This window comes from Zeus faber, assembly GCF_960531495.2.
Source record: "Zeus faber genome assembly, chromosome: 10".
In the NCBI taxonomy this organism is placed as follows: domain Eukaryota; kingdom Metazoa; phylum Chordata; class Actinopteri; order Zeiformes; family Zeidae; genus Zeus; species Zeus faber.
This window is the reverse complement of record NC_137199.1, coordinates 10,908,128-10,932,909: the sequence shown is the minus strand read 5'-3', so window position 1 is coordinate 10,932,909 and position 24,782 is coordinate 10,908,128. Positions and strand designations below refer to the sequence as shown.

General features: G+C 43.9%; 1 protein-coding gene across 1 annotated transcript; it reads left to right on the top strand.

Moving 5' to 3' along the window:
* Positions 1-734: 734 nt before the first annotated feature.
* Positions 735-20,034, top strand: ctbp1l (C-terminal binding protein 1-like; the record flags this gene model as incomplete). Its single annotated transcript, XM_080007750.1, has 9 exons — positions 735-792; positions 9,152-9,306; positions 12,289-12,433; positions 13,162-13,368; positions 14,201-14,415; positions 16,098-16,228; positions 16,590-16,717; positions 17,336-17,456; positions 19,854-20,034. The coding sequence occupies 9 exons, from the start codon at positions 735-737 to the stop codon at positions 20,032-20,034; spliced, it is 1,341 nt and encodes a 446-aa protein (XP_079863876.1).
* Positions 20,035-24,782: the final 4,748 nt, after the last annotated feature.

The following is a 24,782-nucleotide window of genomic DNA, read 5'->3' as shown; positions in this document are numbered from 1 at the left end:
TCAGTGTCTCCCTCCAACCCCTCCAGTCCTTCAGGTGTTTCCTGCCGAGAATGCCCGGGGGGGGGGGGGATCCTATTTCCCTGATTAGTCCCTCTTTTACATTTTTATAAGTGTTGTTTACAGTTAACTGAGTTTTACTGTCTAATTTCGCCACTTGTCATTAATATTTCATTCTGTCGTTTGTTATTGTTACCGCCTATTTCAATTGTTTAGGTGTGAGCGGTTTCCCTCCGATGCTGTGGGGGGGGGGGGTTTGGGTTTTCACCGTGCGAGTAATGTCGCTAAACGGTGTCTTGCCGGCAGAATCGAGCCGAACCCTTGCACTTTTCTGAACTTGGCACCCGCTTGGTCATAGTATCCACATACATGGTTCATGATTTTTTTTCTTGTGTGTAAGTAACCAATTAAGCCAGACAACCAGACAAAACATCATCAAACGATCAATGTCGAGGGATTTGTCAAAATCCTCATCAGCCGGCCGTATGTGGGCATGAATCAACGGCACATGAATGTTTTTAATGGTTTCTTATTCTGTGGCTATTCTCCGGCTGATACAAATATTGACCTCATTTTACTGGTGTTGCGTTGGAAAATAATTTCTCGGGTCTAATTGGTGTTTTTGTATTTCCAGGGTTTGCTGAGTGGACCGTATTGGAGTTTCTTCCTTGCTCTTGGATTTTTTTTTTTTTTTTTTTCCTTTCTGCTCGGTCCTGGGTTCAGACTTTTTTTAGTCTATGGCTCTGATGGACAAACACAAAGTCAAGCGCCAGAGACTGGATCGCATCTGTGAGGGTGAGACTCGATCAGCAACACCCGTACGGTGTCGAGGAATATCAACCCAACCCATACAGACATGTACCGAACTGATACAAAATGTGAACCCAACTGAAACAAAACATGAACCAAATTAATACAAATCGTGAACCAAATTAATACAAAACATGAACCCAACTGAAACAAATCGTGAACCAAATTAATACAAAACATGAACCCAACTGAAACAAATCGTGAACCAAATTAATACAAAACATGAACCCAACTGAAACAAATCCTGAACCAAATTAATACAAAACATGAACCGAGCACGAACCAAACCGATACAAAACATGAACCCAACCGATACAAAACATGAGCCAAACTCATACGAACACAAACCGAACTGATACAAAACACGAACCCAATCGATACGAACCAAACTGGTACAAACCTGAACCGAATTTGACAATTTGAATGTTAATAGCACCTGTACGTGTCAAGCCAAATGGTCAGATAGCCAACGGGTTTCCATACAAAAGATGGAAACATTCGTACGTGACATTATGTTCTTGCAAGAACATAATTAGAAAAATTTAACATAGTCTCTATCTTTCTAATTTTACGTTTCGTATGCAACATAGTGGATTACAAAAATAACCAGAGCTTGTACACTTTGTAAAAAGCCAGACGTGGAATCCATCTTATGTACATCTGTTTTGTTGCTTATAATATCTATCATTACTCGGGATGCCACTATACCAGGCACTTGATACTAATACCAGGGACATTTCATTGTATATCAGATGAAAATTATATTTATTTATTATGTTACTAATTAATTAATTAGTTAGTTAATTAAATAATGGGGGGGGGGGGGTACAAAAAAAGAAAACTGCCATTATAGCCATCAAGTATTTAATGCTGAACAATATTGTGCCGGCATCAATATTCATTGATTTTATGGAGAGAACATCCACTTACAGCTATATTTGGCTATTTTTTAAATAAGGATATTAATTAACAGTGTAATGCATCTATAATTTGCATTAGGGGAAAACTATTTAAGAAAATAAGCAAAATGAAGATGCACATCCACGCCTCTATATACTTTTGAGTCCAACCGGTTGTAGGATATGGTGACATGGTGACAGACCATTAGTTATTTATAAATTATTTATTTAAAAAACCGACATCATATATGGACGGCAGCCTGCATCCAGATAAGATTGACTTGCACATGTCACATGGCGGCGTCTGCACAGCAGTGTCAGCTGCCTCAAACACATTACGGTTTGAACTTCACACTAGGAAGGTTTTGATGTTATTACGCCAGTTGTTAATGTGATGTTAACATTATATGCAACTCACCGACACTCGTCTAGGCTCTGAATAAATCACAATATCAGCCTTGAAAGTGCTTGGCTGGGTTAAATGTCTTTGGGTCGCTTGTTGTCACCGTTTGGAGACTTGATTTTTTGAGAACCTGTGATCCCTTGGAAGGTTTCTCTCGTCACAGTCTTAGTGCAAGTCTTACGCTTGTCACAGCAGTATCGGCTACACGGCTGTTTGACATCTTGACATGTATGGTTCTCCCATGTTGCTTGGTGTTTTTTTTGTTTTTTTGGTTTTTTTTGTGTTAGTTGGAACTCCTAGTTTTCGGCGGCTCTCATAGATGTCGCTGCTTATGCTCAGTCAGGAAGCAGTGCGGCTCTGACTAGGATCGGGCGATAGATAAAAGTTTTCCTACCTACCACCGTCAGCCCAACAAAACGGCAAGCGCCGATATATTTGCACCGTTTGCAAACTGTTCTCACTGATGGGGCTCGGATAAATCTGCTCCTCGTCGCCTCTGTTTGGAAAAGTAACTTCCAATGCCAGTGAAGAAAGTCTCCAGTGTTCATCTCCACTTGGCTGCAGACAATTCTTTGTAACCATCAGGCAGGGAAAAAAAACTGGCAAAACTCACACTGGGCTAAAACGTCAACACAATCCAAAAGCTGCACATGGCTTGAAGCTGATTGGATCTGTGCTCTCCTCTGATTGGTGCGCTGTGGTGGATAGTCATCAAGCTTCTGATTGGCTGAGGGAGCACATCAAAGTGACGTGGTTTGCCAAAAGCGAGGGGTATCCAATGAAATAAACAGCGCATGTAATTTCACCAGGAAGTAAGAGAGACAGATGGCGACGCATATCGTTGTCAGTGACGACACTAGGTCCTAAAGACAGGTTGATTTTTTTGCCGCGTTGAATTCTCAAGGAGACATTAAATTATCAAAATAAATGGACAAATCGCGCCAAAAGAAGATCGGCCAAAAAAACGTCGATTGCCGAAATATTTGTCCAATCTCCCAAGCCTAGTACCAACCCAGTACTTCAATAGAAAAAGCAGTACAGTCACCTTTTCTTTTTAATTTTGTCATTTACTTTGTGGGTCATACTACCGGAGTGTATTTAATATTTTGTTTAAATTATTTTGGTTTCCTTAATACCTTTTAATTTTCTACCCTGAGCAATAGTAAGAACTCTTTCCTGTGAGAACGGAGGTAGTTATCTGCTAAAAATAATCCAATATGGTTTTTTGTTATTTTTGGGGTCAGGAAACATTATGATTGATATGACGGATTTTTCAGAAAGATTTTTTTTTTTCGTTGCTAAATAACGTACGAAAAGTCTAGCTTAAAATGAATTTAAAAAATAATAATAATAATGTTTTGATGCGCTTTATTGGAGTGGAGGATAGAGTAGGCATTGTGACTCAGACATAATGGAGAACTAAAATGGAGGGAACGGTCTCTGAGTCTCTGGAGACGAGCTGGAGGGAGAGGACGAGGTGAAGGGTCGTGGCCGCGACTGCAGGGAAACAGGCCAGCTGTCTCTTTAAAAAACGACAACAGCCAAACCGCCCTCAGTCGCAGCCCGGTTATGCTAATGAGGTTAGTGCTGGTTGGCCGGTCCTCAATGGAGGCGCCTGTGATTGGAGGCGGGCTGCGGGGGGAGGGGCTGGGTGTGGATGACAGCTGGGATCCAGCCAGCCAAGAGCAGTCTGACAGAGAGGGAGGAAAAAAAAGAACGCAAGAGAGGGAGAGAGTGAGAGAGAGGAAGACAGGCTGAGAGACTTCATAATGCAAGGTTGGGCTCGTTTTTTTTTTTTGTTTTTTTTTTTCCCCCCCGAAATGTGCCTTTCGAAGCTGTGCTTGTGAGTTTTTACGCGGGTATGGGGGTTTGGGTGTGGTGCGGCCGCGTGTGCAGTTTCCTTTTTTGTGCGCGCTGCGTACGTGTGTGTCGTCGTAGCCGTTAAAGAAGGAATTGAATTACTGAGTGTGTGTTTGTCTGGCCGTGTCTGGGTGGAGTACCGCTGCTTGCTGCATTATCATCATACTCTGCCCCTCCCCCCCTTCCTTTCTGCTCTCTCTCGCTCGCGCTCGTTCTCGCTCACTCTCTCTCTCTCTCGCTTCTCCCTCTTATTCCTCCAACCATGGCCAGAGGGGGAGAGCAGAGAAAGAAGGGGGGCGGCCAGCGAGAGGGAGGGAGAATGAATGAATCACTGAATGAATTGCATTGTGTGCGCGGCCATGCTTGCGCTTTGTAGGCCTCGAGTATGTCAGCGTCCCTTACTCGGATTTCTGTGTGTAGGCCTCCTTGTACATTTCCTCACAACACTTTATTTAGAAGGGCTTCTTTGTCTGCGTGTGTGGAGCAGGACCAGGTTGTACCCTAGCGCTTGCTTGTGGGAGTCGTGTAAGCTGTTTAGAGTCTCCCGCAGCTAGCTATGACTTGTCCTGCCAAATGGAGTGCAGTATATTGTTAATTAATGCGATGGTGCCGGGCTGTAGGGTTTGTGGGTTGGTTACCCTGCTCTTTCTCTCTCTCTCTCTCTCTCTGTGTGTGTGTGTGTGTGTGTGTGTGTGTGTGTGTGTGTGTGTGTGTGTGTGTGTGTGTGTGTGTGTGTGTGTGTGTGTGTGTGTGTGTGTGTGTGTGTGTGTGTGTGTGTGTGTGTGTGTGTGTGTGTGATGTTCAACGTCAGAGGAAGTGTTAACAAATATTTGCTTTCCACCCCCTGCCACCAGCTTCTTTCCCTTCTCGACACTCACTGTTACTCCTGCTCTCTGTTCAGGGAAATGGTTCGGCTACCCCCTCCCCGACACCAATAACACTACCAAAGTCACACACCTGTCGTGGGGGGGGTTATGTTTTCTACCACTTCAAGCGTCACTTAGTCAAAGATGAGAGCCTGTGAGATACATTTATTTTTGTTTTCTCTATTCCGTTATCATTGCTGCCTTGCTTTTACTTTTGCTTTCCGGCAGCAATGGCTGCTCCCAAGCTGTTTGAATTATCTGTTAAATTATACTGTTACTGAAATTACCGTGTGTGCGCGCGCAATGTTTCCCATACATTGAGTTATTTGTGGCGACCCACCACAATATCAACATAGACCGCCACATTGATTTTCTATTGTTTTTACTTTTTAAAATGGGTAAAATCGTATTATATTGTAGAGCTGTGCGCAACGCATCAGCCCCTTCTTGCTATCTTTCTGGAGCACGTCGCTTGAAATCCTCTATTCCTCTGTATGACGCGCCACCGCTTTCCTTTCCCATCCGACTCGCCTTATAATTTTGGTCGAGAGCCAAACAGCAGCGGCGCTCGTCAATGTCACATTATGGTCGCTTAGCCAATCAGATAAAAGAGGTGGATCATAAACGTTTTCACTACAGATAATGTCCGGTTCATACAAACTGTCAGTTATTGTAACATGTAATGTGAAAAAGTATATGAAAAGTATTGAAGGGACAAATGGGGTTAGTTCATAAAAAATCTCAAAAATATCCCCAATCTAAAAAGACAAAATAAGAAAGAAAAAAAAAAAATTGTGCCGATCTATTAATCTGTTATTTAGATCGTGCATTAAAGCTCTCGAAATAATATTCTATCGTTGATCAGAAATGCAACTATGTTTTGGGTTCTCTGTGTCCTTGATGGAGGGACCGGGGCGCAAGCGTAATGGAGATTTTGGAAATGGAGCTATCATGTGTCCCGTTCCTCTACATAAAGCAAATAAAAATATTGTCCTTTGATTTTAGATGTATATATTTTTAACCCAATTTCGTCATTGAACGAAACAAAAACACTTTCTCAGTCGCTCCTTTACACCCCCCAGGTGGGGGGGGGGGTGTGTGTGTGTGTGTGTGTGTCTGTGTGAACCACAACAATAAAACCACTAACAGGTGAAGTGAATAACATTGATCATCTCGTTCCAATATATGAGGCAGCAAGTGAACAGTCAGTTCTTGAAGTTGATGTGTTGGAAGCAGGAAAAATTGACAAGCATAAGGATCTGAGCGACTTTGACAGGGGCCAAATTGTGGTGGCTAGAAGGACAGAGCATCTCCAAAATGGCAGGTCTTGGACCAAAAGTGGTCCGAGGAAGGACAACCAGTGAATAATTGATGCACGTGGGGAGCGAAGTCTAGCCCGTCTGGTCTGATCCCACAGAGGAGCTTCTGTAGAAAAAGTTGCTGAAAAAGATAACGCTGCTATGATAGAAAGGGCACGTGAGCATCTGAACTAGACCATGGAGCAGTGGAAGAAGGTGGACAGGTCTGATTAATCACATTTTCTTCTATATCATGTGGATGGGCGAGTGCGTGTGCGTTGTTTACCTGGGAGCGAGAAGGCACCAGGATGCATTATGGGAAGAAGGAAAGCCGGTGGAGGCAGTGTGGTGCTCTGGGCAATGTTCTGCTGGGAAACCTTGGGTCCTGGCATTCATGTGGATGTGGATTCATGTGACTTTGACATGTACCACCTACCTAAACATTGTTGTAGACAAGGTACACCCCTTCATGGCAACGGTATTCCCTCATGGCAGTGGCCTCTTCAGCAGGATAACTCGTCCTGCCACACGGCAAAAATAGTTCAGGAATGGTTTGAGGCACATGACAAGGAGTTCAAGGTGTTGACTTGGCCTCCAAATGCCCCAGATCACAGTGCCATCGAGCATCTGTGGGATGTGCTGGAACAACAAGCCTGATCCATGGAGGCCCCACCTCACAACTTCCAGGACTTAAAGGATCTGCTGCTAACGTCTTGGTGCATGATACCACAGGACACCTTCAGAGGTCTTGTGGAGTCCATGCCTCCACGGGTTGGAGCCGTTTTGGCGGCACGAGGGGAAGCTACACAATATTAGTAGTTATTAGTGGTGGTTTTAATGTTGTGTGTGGGTGGCGGGCGGGCAGGCTTGCGGGCGTGTTAAAACACTATTCGAATGCTGAAATTGCCATTTCATTGTGTATTTTTTATTTTTTTATGAATAATTGATTACACATTGACGTTTACGTTGAATTCACATGTGAAATTCAATATAAGTTGCTCTAGTTTGTTGCACAGTGAACACACATTAGATAGAAATATTCCCGGAAACTGCGCGAAATCGGCAGAGACGCACAAGCGCACTGGCGCGTTTCCCTCTACCCCGGCATTTCACTGTGTGTGTATAAGGGAGAGTGCTCCTTTGACCAGAATGTCCAATAATTCCACAGAGAAGCAGCAGGAAACAGAGTAAAATAAATCCATCTTGAGTTTTTAATTTGGACAGAAGATTGTCAGATTGGAACTGCAGAACTGTGTGTGTGTGTGTGTGTGTGTGTGTGTGTGTGTGTGTGTGTGTGTGTGTGTGTGTGTGTGTGTGTGTGTGTGTGTGTGTGTGTGTGTGTGTGTGTGAGAGCGCGCGCGCGCGCCGGGGGGTGGTTAGACTAGAATTTAGGTCATGACTCGGACCCCAACATGAACAAATACCACCACCACCTCTCCAAGACCCTGCAGTTTTCTCTTCCCCCCCCCCCCCCGTCGTCACGCTCTCACCATAGCCCATCGCTCCCTCCCTGCCCCTTCCCATCTCATACAGTACGCCGGTCTTGTTTTTCCTGGAGCGCGCACATGAGCAGCATCTTGCCAAACTGGTGTCTCTGCTTGACGGAGCAGAGCCGCAACCACTGTCGATCGAGGAGGAGCCAGGCACCAGGAAGCTCCGTCATCCATTGTAGATTCAGTTAGATTTTTGGCACTCTGTGTTGGCCAACAATGATTTAGAATCATTATCACTAAGGGGAAAGTGGTATCAGTGCATCCCTTGTTTTAATTTATCCCTTATTCGCGGCGTGGTTGGAATTTTGGCCGCTGTTGATTACTTGTGTTGCTCCCATTCACCCGGATGGAAATGGTCTGCAGGGTCACTAACCCCTCAGCGCTCAGCGTGTTATGAAGTATGACTTGGTGGGCAGTGGGGCTGGACTGATATATCAGCCAGTCAAACATATCTGCTGATACCAGGCAGATAGTGGAATCGGGAACATTCCAGCCAAGCTAAAGAATGCTACTTTCAAGAACATTTCAGCCATTTTGAAAATGGCCATTACTTGCTTGGCCTGCTTCAGGTCATCAAAGGGTCCACTATTTGGTGTAGAGACTAAGCCACTCAAGTCTTAAGAATCGAGATTTTGTTTGTGTGTGAGTTCCGATCTATCTTGGTATGTATTTGCTTATCATTAATATGCCAGATTGATTCAGTTTTTCACATTTTGGAAATGGTGTCAAACCATTTAGCTCACATAGTTGAGTCAAGATAAGACAAATAAAACTGAGAAAAGTTTTGTAAAAAAAAAAAAAAAAAGCTTAACACCAGCATAGTGTGTTTCACTAATGCAAGTTACAATGTACTGTGGATGACTAAGGCAAAGCAAAGGTCCAGGATTTGGAAGTAGAGAATAAAGGTAATTTATTTTATCCTGGATGTTGAAGATCCAGCTCTATAAATTTAAGTTGTGAATCCTGGAAAAACGTTTGTTTGCATAAAAATGTTTTGATATTCAAGTCACTTATTACTGAGTGAAATGGATTAAACATGGAATGATGACCCTTGTTTCAGAGTTAATCTGAGTTGATATTTTGCCATAATCTGGCTTTGTGTTAGCTGAACTGCAAATAAAACATTTGATAAGATGCAAAACATACTTCTTGGTACCGTCTAAGTATGCCTGAATTTAGCAGGACCGTCTGGTTTTCTACTGGGGCATCTATTGAGATTTCAAAGCATTTGTCGTGTTTGACTTCTGAAAACTCTGATATTGCAGCTATTTGTAAGAAATGCAGCCTCAGTTCATGGGATATATTTTGGTTGGAGCTGGGTTGAAAAACTGGGCTTGTCCTTCTACAATGCTTGTCGGGATGGATCTGTGCGCTCGGCCTTCTACGGTCCGTTTTATACAATTCGTTTTTCAATGGACTTGAAAATGTCATTTAGTATTGTGATTCAGAGGAGAGGCACTCAACTGTCTTCTGAGGGATGACACGCAGGCAGCAACCTGAAACCGTGATTCCATCCTCCACGCAGGCATTCGCCCCCCCATCCTCAACGGGCCCATGCACCCCCGGCCGTTGGTGGCCCTGCTGGACGGGCGCGACTGCACCGTCGAGATGCCCATCCTTAAAGACGTAGCCACCGTGGCCTTCTGCGACGCCCAGTCCACACAGGAGATCCACGAGAAGGTAAGGCAGACATATAGACTCCCCGTCGTGAAGTTCATAAGAGCAGATTCCTCTTTGACCGTATTCTGGATGGGGTTTTTGTTGTTTTCGTTTTTTATCCGTAAGGGCGAGTTTTTATCCAGTTAAAAAGCCCTGTCATGATGTTTGTTCTCACTGTTGTAACTTGTACTGTTTATTCAGTATTACATATTACGTATATTTTTATTTCATAAACAGAACAATTCTGTGTGAACTTGGGCCTTCTACAATGCAGTGCAAATTCATAATCCATCCACATACACGTACAATTTGTAAAGTAACAAATGCAAAAAATAGGGTTAAAGTCAGATAAATGAAGACTATCACGTAGTTTAAATCCCATGGCTTGATTTTATTCGTTCTGATTACTTTTTTAAATGTAAATATTTTGCCATAAATTTTTTATGGTAATTTCAAACTCCAATACAAAATTGAAAAACCTTTTATTTATTTATTGTTCATCTTGAATCTTGACCTCTCGCGGCCCACCTGGAGTACCTTCACAGCACTCCAGGGTGTTGCAGCCCATACTGGGACTTCATCCTATATAATTACTACAGTGACAGGGCTGTTAGCAGTGGCTAAGGTTCAACTTGATTCCATCTATCAAACATTTACGATGTTTTTGTAATATCCCATATCAAGTGATGGGTTCATGTTTGACATGGAATCATAAGCCCAAGCTGTTGGTGTATTTTGTAGGGGTGTCACGATTCTCCACAACCACGATTCTATTTGACTTTCGATTTAATTTTTATCCAACACTGACTACTATGCCATAATTAAGCCCCTTTCACAAATCCTGGTAAATTACCGGGATAACCTTTCAGGCACGACTCGTGAGTTTCAAACATTTCACAGGTCACACATGCAGCTACATTCGGGAAAATTTCCGTCTTGCACCTTTTCACACATGCCATGATAATGACGGAATAGATGGGGCAAGGGACAGTCCAGCAGAAGTCACCCGGTCCGCACGCCCTGCGCCAGAAGGCGACAGACGGAGGAGCAGTACATGCCGCTCATTCACTTGCGCGGATGTATATGGATGTAGCACACAAATAAAAAATAAATCTGCCTATGAAATAAATACTGTAATTGATAAACAAAGCAGTTAATATATAAATAAATCTATATATAAACTAGTAAATATATGCCCGACGGACCGGGCGAAGGCGGTGGTGCGCCCATGCCCCCACGCACGCTGGCTGACGCAGTTCTCCCAGCTCCAAACCAAATTTCATGAAAGTCGGTTTGGAGCCGGGTGAGCCGCAGTCGACTCTGTGGAGGGGTCCACAACGGCCAGCGCGCACTGCGTTTGTTTACCGGTGGATCTTGACCGCCCCAATATGGCGACGCTCATTTCAATCAACTTTTGATTTCGATTCGGAATCATGACACCACTAGTATTGTGCATTTGACTTATTGTGGCTCATCTTGTAATAATAAATATGCTCCTGTATGACAGACGTTTTCTAGAGACGAGAAGTAAATGGTACAACTGCTGCACGTGGCTGTGAAGCATAGCTAAGACTAGGGCTGTCACATCACTACGTTTTAGTTGCCAATTCATTGTCTTGTGAGGTGCGATTAGCAATTGAATGTCAATATTTTATGTTAATTATATGCTGCTGTAATGGTGTTATAATGCATATTCACCGTAGAATGAAATGCCATGAATATTTGGAGAATCAAACACAAGACGGTTCATTTGCCTCAACTCCACTGATGGAAAATGTTCTATGTATTAGAACATTTATACATTTCTAAGATTGTCTCGTACAACATTAAGATGGAAACGTTTGACTGGAAACCTAACAATTTTACAAAATGATGTTGCAGTTATGTAATAATTGTGCCAGCTCTAGCCGAGACATTTGGGTTCTTGCTGTACAGATATGGTGAGCGTTATGAAAATCATGACAAATAGTGAAAGTGCATCGAGGGGGGAAACATTTGACTAATCTTCACAAAAGAGTACGACACGTAATGCAAACACTGAAATGCAAATGCTACACCTCGAGAAAAACGGAAACAATTTGACATTTGAGAATTGACGAGGGACGCCCATTTAGATTATTTATTTTCCTGAAAATTAGCAGCCATTGACTAGCAGCCATTTTTCTACTGATCTTATTTTGGTACTCGATTGACTTGGAGGGGTGGGGGGGCAACTTTTGCTTTACTTTAACCTGCTACGCAACAAATACAAGATTATATGCTTCCCAAGAAGGCAAAAGTCCAAAATGTGAAAAAGGAAGAGGGACGCCGCTGTCTGCAGTGTGCAGACAGTGTGCACTCAAGTGGCTGGGCTTATGGACTAGAATCAGATTTGATCTTTGTTTGAGTCTCTTTGGTAGTGTTTTGTCAATGCTACATTTGTAACCCATCTTTTTTGACTATTTCTGGGTGTTACATTTTTAGGGATGCACCGATTTATCGGGCGTACATCGGTATCGGCCGATATCTGCCTTGCTGATTGCCATCGGCCTATCGTCAAATAAGATGAAATTCCCCGATGGCAGTGGCCGATGTTTATCCAGTGTTTCCCCACACATAGACTTTACTTGAGCGGGTTGTGCAGGTATATTAACGGCTGCCAAAGTGAACTTGGCGACCCGTTTACATTTATTTTTGTTTTTTAATCTGTCCGAGAGCACTACACCATCCGCGATTGATTTTAGAAGTCGTGGACAAGGCTCTCTATCGCTCCAAGCAGGAAGTGATGCTGCGTTCAGGGGAACTCAGAAAGCATCGCCTATCGGCCAAATTGTCATTTTAAACACCGGTATCAGCCCAGAATTGCACAATCGGTGCTTCCCTCTACATTTTCACTTAATGTTCGGCAAACTGTCACCGCCCCCCCCCCCCGCAGCTGCAATGACTATTCCACTATGAAAAACCGTTGATAATTGCAATTTCAACGTGGGGGATTGAGACGGATGTTTTCCGCTGTCTGTGCAGGTGCTGAACGAGGCGGTGGGTGCCCTGCTGTACCACACCATCACCCTGTCCAGAGACGACCTCGACAAGTTCAAAGGCCTGCGCGTCATCGTGAGGATCGGCTCTGGATTCGACAACGTGGACATCAAAGCAGCCGCCGAGCTGGGTGAGGATATGTGTGTATATTGGGACGCAGCCATAGCTGGGGCTGTCACGGTCATGCCTGCGATCATATTATTGAACATTTCTAACATTAGCTTAAAATTCCCCTCAAATTTGGATGGAAACGTATGATTGTGGAACCGATTACAAATTATTGCGATTGACAATTTAACTGTTGTTTTTTTTTTGTCTATTTTATACCACAATTGCAGCATCATCATATAATCTAATAATTTGCATCCACTTTATGAGAAACAGGTTGTTGACGTTGGACATTGGAACATAAAAATTTGAGACTGAAGTAAAATACAGCTTGTTTGTGTTGTATTTATTGCAGCATTTATGACATTGGCTTAAAATTCCCATGATATTTTGTCAGAAACATTGTAAAATGCAACAATTTGAATTCACACAATGATTTCATCAGCTCTAAAAAAAACAAACAAAAAAAAAACCCAAAGAACTATTAGGCCATTAATCATTCTGACAGCTAAGAATTTTAAGAGTGTTTTTACAAGTACATGAGCACAGTATTGGCCCATAATACTGGTTTTCTTCTCTACATCCCTTCTCTATGTAATGGGTACATCTTGTACACGGTATTGAAGTGATCTGTGAATGTGGTATTTTAAATAATAAATAACCCATGCTGTGTGGATTACGTGGTGGTCTTGAATGTTGAGTCCTATATTACTTGGAGGCTCATCTCACTCTCTCCCTGCGTCCCTCCAGGCATTGCCGTCTGCAACGTGCCGGCGTCCTCAGTGGAGGAGACGGCGGACACATCTCTGTGTCTGATCCTCAACCTGTACAGGAGGGTCACCTGGATGCACCAGGCGCTCCGGGAGGGGACGCGCGCCGCCAGCGTGGAGCAGATCAGGGAGGTGGCCAGCGGTGCCGCCCGCATCCGGGGAGAGACTCTGGGCATCATCGGCCTGGGTGAGTGGCGTATGGACAGGTCGCAGCTCGTTTATTTATTTTTTGTTTTTTTTGACAGTGTTGGCATTGATGGCTCGAGTAAATGACCTGTACTGAAATGAACTGTGCTGAAGTGAGGAATCTGCGTTCAGTGAAAGGGATGTCGCAACTTTGAAATGTCACTTGCTTTTCACCATATTATTCATGTTTTTAATATAAAGTACGCTTCCTTCTTTCGTTTGCAGGACCGAAAAAATAATGTGAAAAAGTGAACATAGTCATCATTTTCTCAGACTATAATGGGACCATCCAGACAAGACATCACTGTATTCTATTCCTTTGAATAAGACTGTTTATTTGCTGTAGACTTGGTGACCTTGAAATCTTCCAGAGCGCTGACCCCGCTAATCACGTCAATGTTGGTCTAACGAGCAGCGTGCTGGAGGGCTGCTATGGTTTTATATCGATGATGCGCAGAAACCATTTCTTTTTTTTTTGGGCAGAGTCTACTTGGTACGGCCTTTTTAAAATTTCTTTCTCTACTTTTTTGAAGGCCCTGTGTGTTTATTCTCAGTCGTTGATTCATTTACTACGTTGTCATTATAAAATCAGATTTAAGATTTAAGAGGTTATAACATGAAAACATGAAACCCCTTCACCCCCTTAACCCCTTAAACTGGTTTGTGTGATTTCTCTTGCTTCGAGCCAGAGGTCAATGAAACGGCACCACATGAAGTTTGTTTCCAGTTTCATGTATGAGGGCTTTTTAAGAGTACATGCATATGAGCCTTCAAGCCTAATATGGTTAAATCCAGCTGGTGCACCGAGGTGACCCAGTCCCTCTGCCTTCCAGGCCGCGTCGGCCAGGCGGTGGCGCTGCGTGCCAAGGCCTTCGGCTTCGGCGTGATCTTCTACGACCCCTACCTGCCCGACGGCGTGGAGCGCTCGCTAGGCCTGCAGCGCATGGCCACCCTGCAGGACCTGCTCATCCACTCGGACTGCGTTTCCCTGCACTGCAGCCTCAACGAGCACAACCACCACCTCATCAACGACTTCACCATCAAACAGGTGAGGGGAGACAACATATGTCTTTATTGTAGCATTGAAAAGCAGATTGGGGGAAACGCAACATATTCTGAATATCAGTCTGACAGCATTACTTGTGTTTTTTTTTAAATTTTAGAGTAGACATCTTCAGATAATAACAAACTAGACCATATACCTTTTATTAGTCCCACAACGGGGAAATTTGCAATTTCTCTGCATTGACCCATCCTAGTAACTGACGTATCTAGGAGCAGTGGGCTGCCATGTAGCGGAGGCCAGGGAGCAATTAGGGGGTTAGGCGTCTTGCTCAAGGACACATCAGCACGCTACCAGGAGGAGCCCGGGATCGAGCCGGCAACCTTCCCCTTACTAGACGGCCCACTCTGACTCCTGAGCCACTGTCCCCGCATATATCTAGAAAGCAAAATGCTGGAAAAAGCGATGATCATAGGTAGGTTAAGCCTCAATAGTTTTATACTGGACATACCGCACTACGTTTGATGGGGTGGGCTGGCCAGCCTACCTAGCTTGTTAATGTCGTTATGCCTAAATTTATGCATAATTCCTTATATGTTTTTGGACCAGTTTAAGCAATTGTTTTTCCAGCTGCTGGCAACATATGTCCCGCCTAAGGACCTGACGGTATACCGTTTTAAGGTATACTGCGGTATCAAGCAACCACGGTTCTGAACTGTAAGCCTTTCCCTGTAATACCGTCACACGGTATGAATTTATGTTTCAAAATTGAAGATGTAAACTTTAATTCACCCTCGCCACATTCTGCCAACTGCCTTACGCCAATATTTTACGACAGTGCTTTACGTCACTTGCGCGCATATGGGAACAAGTGTAAACAAACATGGCAGAACACGGCGCTTGGGGAAAATTGCTCATTGGATGGATTGTTGCAGCATTTGACTGTCTGCTATCGCGCAGTGGCAACATAGGTGAGGTGAATTAAGATTAGCGTCTTGAATTTTGCAAATAAGTCTGATTTTGATATGTGTTGCTTATTTTCCCTCTCCTTATTTTCCCTCTCGACAATCGCCTTCCCCTGCTGTGCCATGTCGGAGGCTTAACCATGTGTTCATTTTTTTTATATAAACTATTTATGAATTGAATACGCAGAAAACTACGGGTATATCAATACCCTGAAATACCATATACAGTGGTATTTTGGTCGATACTGTACTGTGAAATTTCATACTGTTACATCCCTAGTTCCACCTATGATGTCAACAGAAAGTGTTGCAGGAGGTGCGACCGCTTTACTGCCATCACTTTAAATCTTTTTAAAACATTTTTCTTTCAAATTGTTTGAATGTCGGGCATTTAAAACATGATCTTTTGCTTACCCTTTAACCATTGTGGCACAGTCAGCATGGTAGTGAAGGCCACAATACAAAATGTCACATTTCCTGCACCAGGTCACAGCAATTTTATTGCAAACACAAAAGTCAGAGAAAGACGAGCTCACCAAAGGTGTCAGCTCGTCGGGTGCAGATCTGTCTGTCCCAGCTGAAAACCTTAGCTGCTCTTGAACGTCCAGCATCCCCCTCCTACCTTAGTGTCCCTCCTCCCTCAAGCTCTGTGTTGAAACACTGCTCTTCGACAGATGTGAATGTTAATTCTGCTGTGTCCGTGTAAAGAAAGAACCAACATGGCCACGCATGACAACTGCTTTCCCGGGTTGTGTGTTGCAGATGCGACAGGGGGCCTTCCTGGTGAACACATCCAGAGGGGGTCTTGTGGATGAGAAAGCACTGGCCCAGGCTCTCAAGGAGGGCCGGATACGAGGTGCCGCCCTGGATGTCCACGAGACGGAGCCCTTCAGGTACACTAATATTCACATGTGGTAGAGACAGAAGATGAAACGATGACTCCTAAATCCAAAGTGTATTTTCATTGTTAGAATAATTTTTCTTTGTCCTGTCAGGAAACGACCAAGTCAGAGAGCGTATTACCTTGAGCTATACTACGATACCGATCTTTATTCAATAAATGGCGTAGGAGGGCAAGGCATGATCTTTGAGTTGTAATGTTTACAATGCTGTCTATGTTCAGAAACCGAATATGAAATTGCCGTTGTCTCCATGCTAAAAACATTTCCTATCCTGAACACATAGAAATGCACATACATCCCTGATTCTGTTTATATGTTATGTTATATGTGTTCCCTCCCGCCCCTGCTCTAGCTTTTCGACAGGCCCTCTGAAGGACGCTCCCAACCTGATCTGTACCCCCCACACATCCTGGTACAGCGAGCAGGCCTCCGTGGAGGCTCGGGAGGAGGCAGCTAGGGAGGTGCGCCGTGCCATCACTGGTAAGACGAGCTGACTGGTGTTTCAGACTCTTTATTTCCTCTTTTAATTCCTCAGAGAAAAGTTTAGCAGCATGTTGTGTTGGTCGTCTGTGTTGGGTCCCAAAATTCCAGTCTGAGTTGCAAGGTCTTTATTTTGTTTTTTTCTTCGCTCCAAGACGTCTTGAAAATTGGCCCTCTGATTGATCTATCTATTACATTAGGTTGTGGGCATGTTTTTTCATTGAGGGTGCTGTTCTTTTTAGAGAATGATCATCCATATCGACAGTTGGTTGGTTGGTTGAGATGGTTTGTCAAATTCACTGCCTTTTGCTTCTTCTGCATTCCTGATCTTGGCGTTCTTGCTGGGAATTGCGGACCCTGCCACCAACATCGGCACCAGCTTATAGAGGAGCACATGCATAACTGTAACTTAAACGCATTGAAAGGCTGTTTCTAATAAAGTAGTATCAAATATGAGATTTTTAAACAAAAAAATGTTACGGATATCCTCTTTATCTTGCGAAAAGGTCTGTTCATTTAGACATCTTGAATTTATTTGACCTCTTTTTACAATGACTGTCAGACAGAACATTTTTCTTCGTTTTCTGAAGTGCCACCACTGTGTTTCTGCCGCTGCAGGCCGCATCCCTGACAGTCTGAAGAACTGTGTTAATAAGGAGTATCTGATGGCCACCTCCCAGTGGCCCAGCATGGAAGCTGCTGCTGTTCACCCTGAACTCAACGGAGCCGCTGCTTACAGGTGAGACCAGAGTCCGAAAAGAAGGCAGCGACGACCGGGACGCGTTGGCCTTTCCCTGTCAGTGTTGCATGGCGTCCGTTCGGCAGAATGAGTTGACTTACCCCTGGGCCACACCAGAAGCGACACGTCAAGCGTCACGAAAGCAGCACAGCAAGGCTTCATATACGCTGCCGTGTTAATCAATGTGGATGGTCGAACTAAGTAGAAGCGTCGTGAAAGTGACGCTAGGCTCCTAAGCCCCTCACGTTTTCTTTCGGACTCGACTCTATTTTTAAGAGCGTAAACTGAAGCAAAGATTCCCCAAGAGTAATAATCTCTCACGACGTGTGTGTGTGTGTGTGTGTGTGTGTGTGTGTGTGTGTGTGTGTGTGTGTGTGTGTGTGTGTGTGTGTGTGTGTGTGTGTGTGTGTGTGTGTGTGTGTGTGTGTGTGTGTGTGTGTGTGTGTGTGTCCCAACCTGCACGCATTTTGTGTACCAACTACATAATTCTTAGTCAAATTACGCAGGTACGAAATGCCAGCTGAAATTACGCAAAATATTATATATATTTATAGTAATTTAATGACAGCAATCAATAAGAAGTAATGGTGGTGAGAAGTCGGCCATTTATTTTATTTGTTGTAGTGATTGCTATTTATTTGCAAAGTACCATACCATTTAAAGTAAAGAACTGGACATTTCCATGTTAGTTATATGTTGGGTCCTACTAAAACTCAGTGAGTTACAAATTGAATTATACTGAAATTTGGTGACCGTCCCATATTCTATTTTACTGGAACTCAGTGACTGTTCCATGTTGTTTTGTTCCACAGTGAATAATGAACAATAACAAACACACAGTCAAAATCAGCAATCTCACTATTGTGGTAACTGATTGCAGTGTAGTCTGTATGTGCAGCTGTTCTATCACATGAGTGTGATCAGATCATGGGATGTATTTGCATTCCGGCGATAAAACACATTTTATTCAAGCCAGAAGCTGATGTTTGTAATATTAACAAACACTAAACTCACAAACTAATCCAACTAGGTTCATAAACACTCCAAACGGCAATTACATGAAAAGTAAAAGGTTTGAAAATGAAAGCAAAGATTATCTTAATTCTCTTACACATTGAAAGTTGAGAAATTTTACAGTTTGTAGTTTTAAAGTCTCAAAAATGCTGTTTACACCAACGCGCTGTAGACGGGGTGAAGAAAGCGGTGTGGCTTGTGGTGTGGCCCACGGGGAAAGTGCCATTACAAATTTAAACGTGCTCAGTAAATAGGATTGTCTGTGTTTCCTGGGCCAGAATGATGGCTACCTTTAATCCTGGTTGATCGCCGTGGTAAAGGCCAACTTGCTCCAGGTAAAAAGTCATGTCGACGTTAATGGATTGAAACCTTGAAATGTAGTCCTGCGTCGATTAATCGATGGCAAGGCACAAAATTACATCATATAACTTTTGATGATTTTGTATTTGATTTCTTGCAGCTAAAAGATTAATAATAATCATTTCATTTTTATAACCCACCATGTGAGAATCTCTACCTAAAAGTGGCTTCTGATCAAACTAATTAAACTGTGTTTTAAGTTACTTAACTTTTAAAAGTTTTACAGAGATTTGATCAAAGCCTTCTTGGTGTGGTGTCATAGGAATATATTGGGTTGATTATTACAGTATTAATATCATGACATTTATGCCTCACTCTTCCATATTTATGCTGTTTAATGCTCAATTGTCAAATGTTTCTTTTTTTTTTTTATATATATATAGTTTGGATGATAGTTTGGAAGTCTGCTCATTATAGTTGTATAATAGTGTTTTTATTGCATCCCATCTAATTTGTAATTACTTAAACTACTCAGAAGTTTGTTTTGTGTCACTGTCCAGCCCTGGCCACGGGAGAAAGGGATATTTATTCACATTTGTTTTTTCTACATTGATATTTGATATAAAAAATAAAAATAAAAGCCTCAATTTAAACTTACGGCTTTTTGGCCCAGTGTACCGGCCACGCACACTATTTGAAACTGATTTTGGAAAATTCTCCACAGTAGATCTGCGTCAACTTGTTCAGTTTAGCGGGGTAATGCTTGTGGTATTTAAAATGGTGCCAAAGGTTTTCATTGGGATTGAGTTCAGGAGTCGGCCAATGGAGGACGTTCACCTTTTTGTTGTCGGCCCATTCCAGTGCTGCAGTGGAGCGTCGCAGGGCCTCATTTACAATAAATGTGTATTACCCATTCCATTCTTCATCTTTTCTGGATGTATGGATATGACTTTGTCCTTTGGATGGGCAATGGCTTTTACTTAGAAACAGCTTGAAAAGGAGTCAAACGCAGGATTTCTAAATAGAGTCATGAATGCAAAATTCATGAATTCTAAGCTCTGCTCTCGCCTCTCTCCGTCCCAGGTTTCCTGCGGGTCTGATCAGCGTGGCGGGCGCTCTCCCAGGGGCTGGTGCAGGGGTTGAAGGCCTGGTGCCCGGCTCCTTGGCCCACGGCATCGCCCCGGTCTCTCACCCGCCCCACGCCCCCTCCCCAGGGCAGCCCACTAAGGCCGAGGCCGACAGAGACATCCCCTCCGACCAATAGCCCCCTCCCCTGCATCTACACATTCCGTCGCCCCTGGAAACCAACCTGCCCCCGCCTGAGCCCCCATCCCAACCCCGCCTCCACCTCCACCATCATTGTGACCGACAGATCTTCCTCCTCAGTGCATTGACATTGGTGGCACCAGGTGTATCCACTCGGATACGGATCAGCCCGGCTCCTCAGATAACATTACCAGCCCAGGAGTGGACCCCCCTCCCCTCCCCCCCCCCCCCCCCCCCCTTTTACAATTCACAATCCCAAGAACTTTCATCTCCTTTCATCCAACCTGTCCCCCCCCCCCCCCCCCCCCTCCACCTTCCACAGCGTCAGCAATAACTCTCTTCTCAAGGATCATTGGATTGGGTTATTCCCGTTTACTCAGCTAGAGTTATTTTAATAGGGCAAAAAAAACCTTCTTTTTTTTTTCCTGTTGATCTTTCATTGTTCTTGCTGTTTTTTCTTTTTTTTTTTTTGTTTTTTTTTTTCTGTTTTGTAATTTTCGTAAAAATAGCATTTCTGAAGTGAGGCTTTAGTGTGAGCCGCCTTCCTGCTACGCCCCGCCGACCCCCGCCCCACTAGCTAAAAAGGCTCAGAGCAGGAAGGTCAAAGGCCCCCGTGTGTACATTGACGGCTGATGTTACTGCTCTTCTTCTTTTTTTTTTTTTTTTTGGTTCCTCCCTTCTCTGCTCCTGTACAACACAGCCCCCCCGCCCCGCCCCATCGCATCCCCACCCCGCCTCAGCCCAGTTTAATGGCAGCCATGACGGTCCATGCACAGCTTCTGTGTGTGTGTGTGTGTGTGTGTGTGTGTGTGTGTGTGTTTTACTCTGCCCCTACTTAACGTTAATCGTCGTCCTGAACAAACTACCTAATACGACTAGATTTCCATCACGTGCAAAATGGCTGACGTGCTTGCGTGTGCGCCGAGGCATTATTCATAAAGACGGGCCACACTTTGCAGTCGAAGCAGCAGGGCCCAGCGGTCCCGAGCGACACACCGCGAGCAGCGCGGTACACGGCCACCAGAGGGCGCCGTCTCCCGCCCAAACGGTCCCCGTGCCCGCCCGCGTGGGAGCGTCGGATTAAATTCTTCTTCTTCTTGTTTTTTTTTTTTAAGAAGGAAACGCATGCAGGGTCGAGCGGGCAGTTTAAGGAGTGACAGAGATGCAGAGCAGAACACCGTCTGTCTGACATCACTGCACACTGCAGACTTCCAAAAACAACCCCGGATGGGTGGCCCAGGACGAGGCTGCCGCGGTGCAGTTTACAGTCTGCTTTGCCCCCAGCTCCGCCCCCTCTCCCCCCCCCCCCCAAAAAAAAAAACCTCCATCATGGTCTGTCCCATTCTCCATGTCTGCTGGATGAAGCTATATGCATCCACCCATCCCTTTAAAAGTGCGGGCGGCGTCCTGTGTTGACCTTCTCTATGAGCACGGCAACTCTGTTGTTGCGTGTGTGTGTGCGTGTGTGTGTGTGTGCGTGTGTGTGTGTGGGCGCGCGTTTGCTCGTGTGTGTGTGCGTGTGCACGGGCTCCTTCACCCTGTCTTGATAACAAGCTGTTGTCTTTCCAAAGGAGTAGTCCTAGGAGTCGCTCTTGACACCGTCACCGCGGTGACAAGGGAACACCTATCTAGTACCTCAGTAACAGATATTGAATGTACCGTGCAAACCTTTTCAGATTGTCTCGCGACTTCTCTCGCTCTTTCCTCGCCGCAGTCCTCCTCGGACGCCGCAGCGTCGCCGACGCAACGGCAAACGATGAGTGGAATAAACTACACGGAAACTAGTCGACGCCGCCGTAGATTGACAAACACGCCACTATTGATGACTCAGGCCTCAAAACAAACAATGTATCTACCCCCCCGGCCCCCCCGTTTTCTGTTCTAACTGTCCCCCCCCCCCCCCCGAAAAAGAATTGAGCACAATGCTTTGCGAAGAATCGGGATCCCTCCACGCGATCCGAACGTATTCCAACCTTCATCTCGACCGTCGACAACATTAGGAAAAACCAACCTGAAAGGGGTCCGCGTGTTCTGCTTGTTTATTCTTTTTTTTTTTCTCTCTCTCTATCTAGAACTTTAGAGGTAGACGCTGAGTTTCTTCTCTGTCGCGCTGCTCTCTAGTGCATGTGAGTTGTGTTTTTCTGTTTTTGCTTTTTTTTTTGTTTTGTTTTTTTTAAAATTGTATGGCTAAAAAGCTGTTTGCTTAAATAAATCTGTCACCCTGTTGTTTTCTCCTGTGCCCCCCTTCCCCTCCCCTCCACCCCCCACCCCTCCCCCAGTGTTTAAAACCCCAAATTGCCATTTTGTGATGGTAAGTTTCCAGTGATGTATAGTCCCGTCCCCCCCATCCCCACCCGAGAGTCTACGAACGACATGGAAAGGTGTCTGTGTCCAGAGATTTTTAGGCTCCCTTGTCATGTGATGAGTATATATTTTTTAAAGAATAACCCCCCCACATGGTTTGGAATATGAGCATAATAGTGATCTTAAATTTGCTGTTGGTGACTATAAACATGACTTTTTTTTTTTTTTTTTCCCCCCCTTTATTTTTTATTTTTTCCTCTCTGTGTTCAGCAGTGCACTGTGTTACCCAAACAATTTTTGCTTTATTGTAGAATTTCATTTTTATTTTTATTTTCTCCCAATGGATTTGCTCTCTGTGTTCCACATGTTGTACTGAAACATTTCAGAGAAAATAAGAGCTCTTTCCCTGTCAAACTGTTTGGTCCCCCCCGCCGCCCGCCTTTTTATTTTATTTTTTATTTTTTACCTCGTTATCTTGGCGTAGCTGCCCTATCCAGCCGCTGTCCTCTGGGCCTTATCTCTTTCTCTCTGTCTCTCTGCCTTTCTGTCTGTCTGTTAAAGTAGCTTCTTTAGAAAGTCGCCATGGAAACACTCACTGCCTTAACACAGTTGACCACAGTAGGTTTGGTTGGAGGGGGAGACGCAGCGGTCGGGTTTTTAGACGTTGGATCCATCTGTAATAATCTCCCACGACGTGTGTGTGTGTGTACGTGTGTGTGTGTACGTGTGTGTGTGTACGTGTGTGTGTGTGTGTGTGTGTGTGTGTGTGTGTGTGTGTGTGTGTGTGTGTCCACAGCGCTGGGGTGTGTGAGGACGTTGCCTTCGCCGCCCCCCCCCCCCCCCGACTCGGGAATATTCTAGGCTGGGGGAGGGGGGGCGGGGGTCGGAGACGACGGCGTAGTCTGAACAAGCGGAATCATATTGGACAGAATTGGTCACTTTCTCTCTCAGGGTTCATATGCACACATATCCTCCCCTCCACCCCCCTTCCCGTCGCTCTCTCTCTCTCGCTATCTCTCTCTCTCTCGCTCTCTCCAACCCTTGTTTTGCTTTTTCTTTTTGAACACAGAACCGCTCTGCCCTCGTTTCCCATGTGCACAGTTAGTTTTGTACTTTTTATTTTTATTTTTTATTTTATTTTTTGTTATTTGGTTCCTTTTTTGTTCTCGTTTTCCTTTGGCACTGACATCTTACCATCTTAACAAGGAGTGAATGCATGGATGAATGTTTATGGTGACTGTTGGTATTGTTGAAATTGGGAAATGTATTTTTACAACATGTGAACATGTTTTTTGTTTTTTTTGTTTTTTTGTTTTTTTCTTTCTCCCCACTCTCCCCACTGTTGTTTTGAATTAATTGGTTATTATAATTTTTGGGGTTTTCTTTTCTTTTACCAGACTGCAAAAACCACAAAAAGCGTTAAAAAAAATGTCCTGTAACTAGGCTCTTAAGCTTTATTTTTTGTTTTGTTTACTTTTTTATTAGAAACAATCATGTTTGTGATGGTAACTTCCGATGGTAAACTCCACACCGTATTTTAATAAAATCTGAAAAAATAAACGTTGTTGTGATTTGTATTGGCGGCTCAAGATAAATCGACCTTCTAGCTTCTCAGATTTGGGCACTTCACAAGAAGCCCTCTGCAAACTATTTCGCTGAATCTCCTCAGAAGGTCTCTGTCGCGCTGAAGTTTCTGTTATGTTTCATTTTTTCTGCACGTCATGTTTATAATTTGTTGTTATTAATTAATTTGTTGTTATTATATTTGTTGGGTTTCTGGTGGTATGACATAGTTTAATTATGTTGATACAGAAGTTTTTAGTCTTAATCAGCGGTTCTCAGCTTGTCAAATGATCATCAATCGTCAATAAGTCACGACCGTACTAAGACTTAAATTAAAGAAGAAAATAGAATTTAAGATTTGAAGTCGTTCTTATTAATTTCACTAAATGGGCAGAATAATAGTTAAAAATAGCACTATTGACTTTGATGCAGAAAATAATGTAGGAAGTGACCGTTTGATAAGGAAATTTGGATTTGTGAACATTAGATATGGACCCCACGTCCCACTTTTGGATCAAGACCCACCGGTTGAGAACCACTTGTCTAAATGTATGTTGAAGACATGATCTAAATAGAAAATCTAAGAAAGGTCTGAAATTCTGGAGTAGTCTTATTGAAAAACTAGAGTTGATCTTATATGACTTAGGTTTTTACAAAAAAAAAAAGAATAATTTCGCTATATTACATGTGAGTTTCCCTCATGTTTCACCCTGAGATCATCACAGATGGCCGGAAAGTCATTTGTTCTCTTTTCCTTCAGCTTCATATTGAATTTGGAGGTAAACAGAAGATGACCACACGAGGTGAGAATGGGTGAATTTAGATGGTGTGGAGTCACAGAATCGTCTTTGCTGTCAACCCGGCAGTTTCTCCGAATCA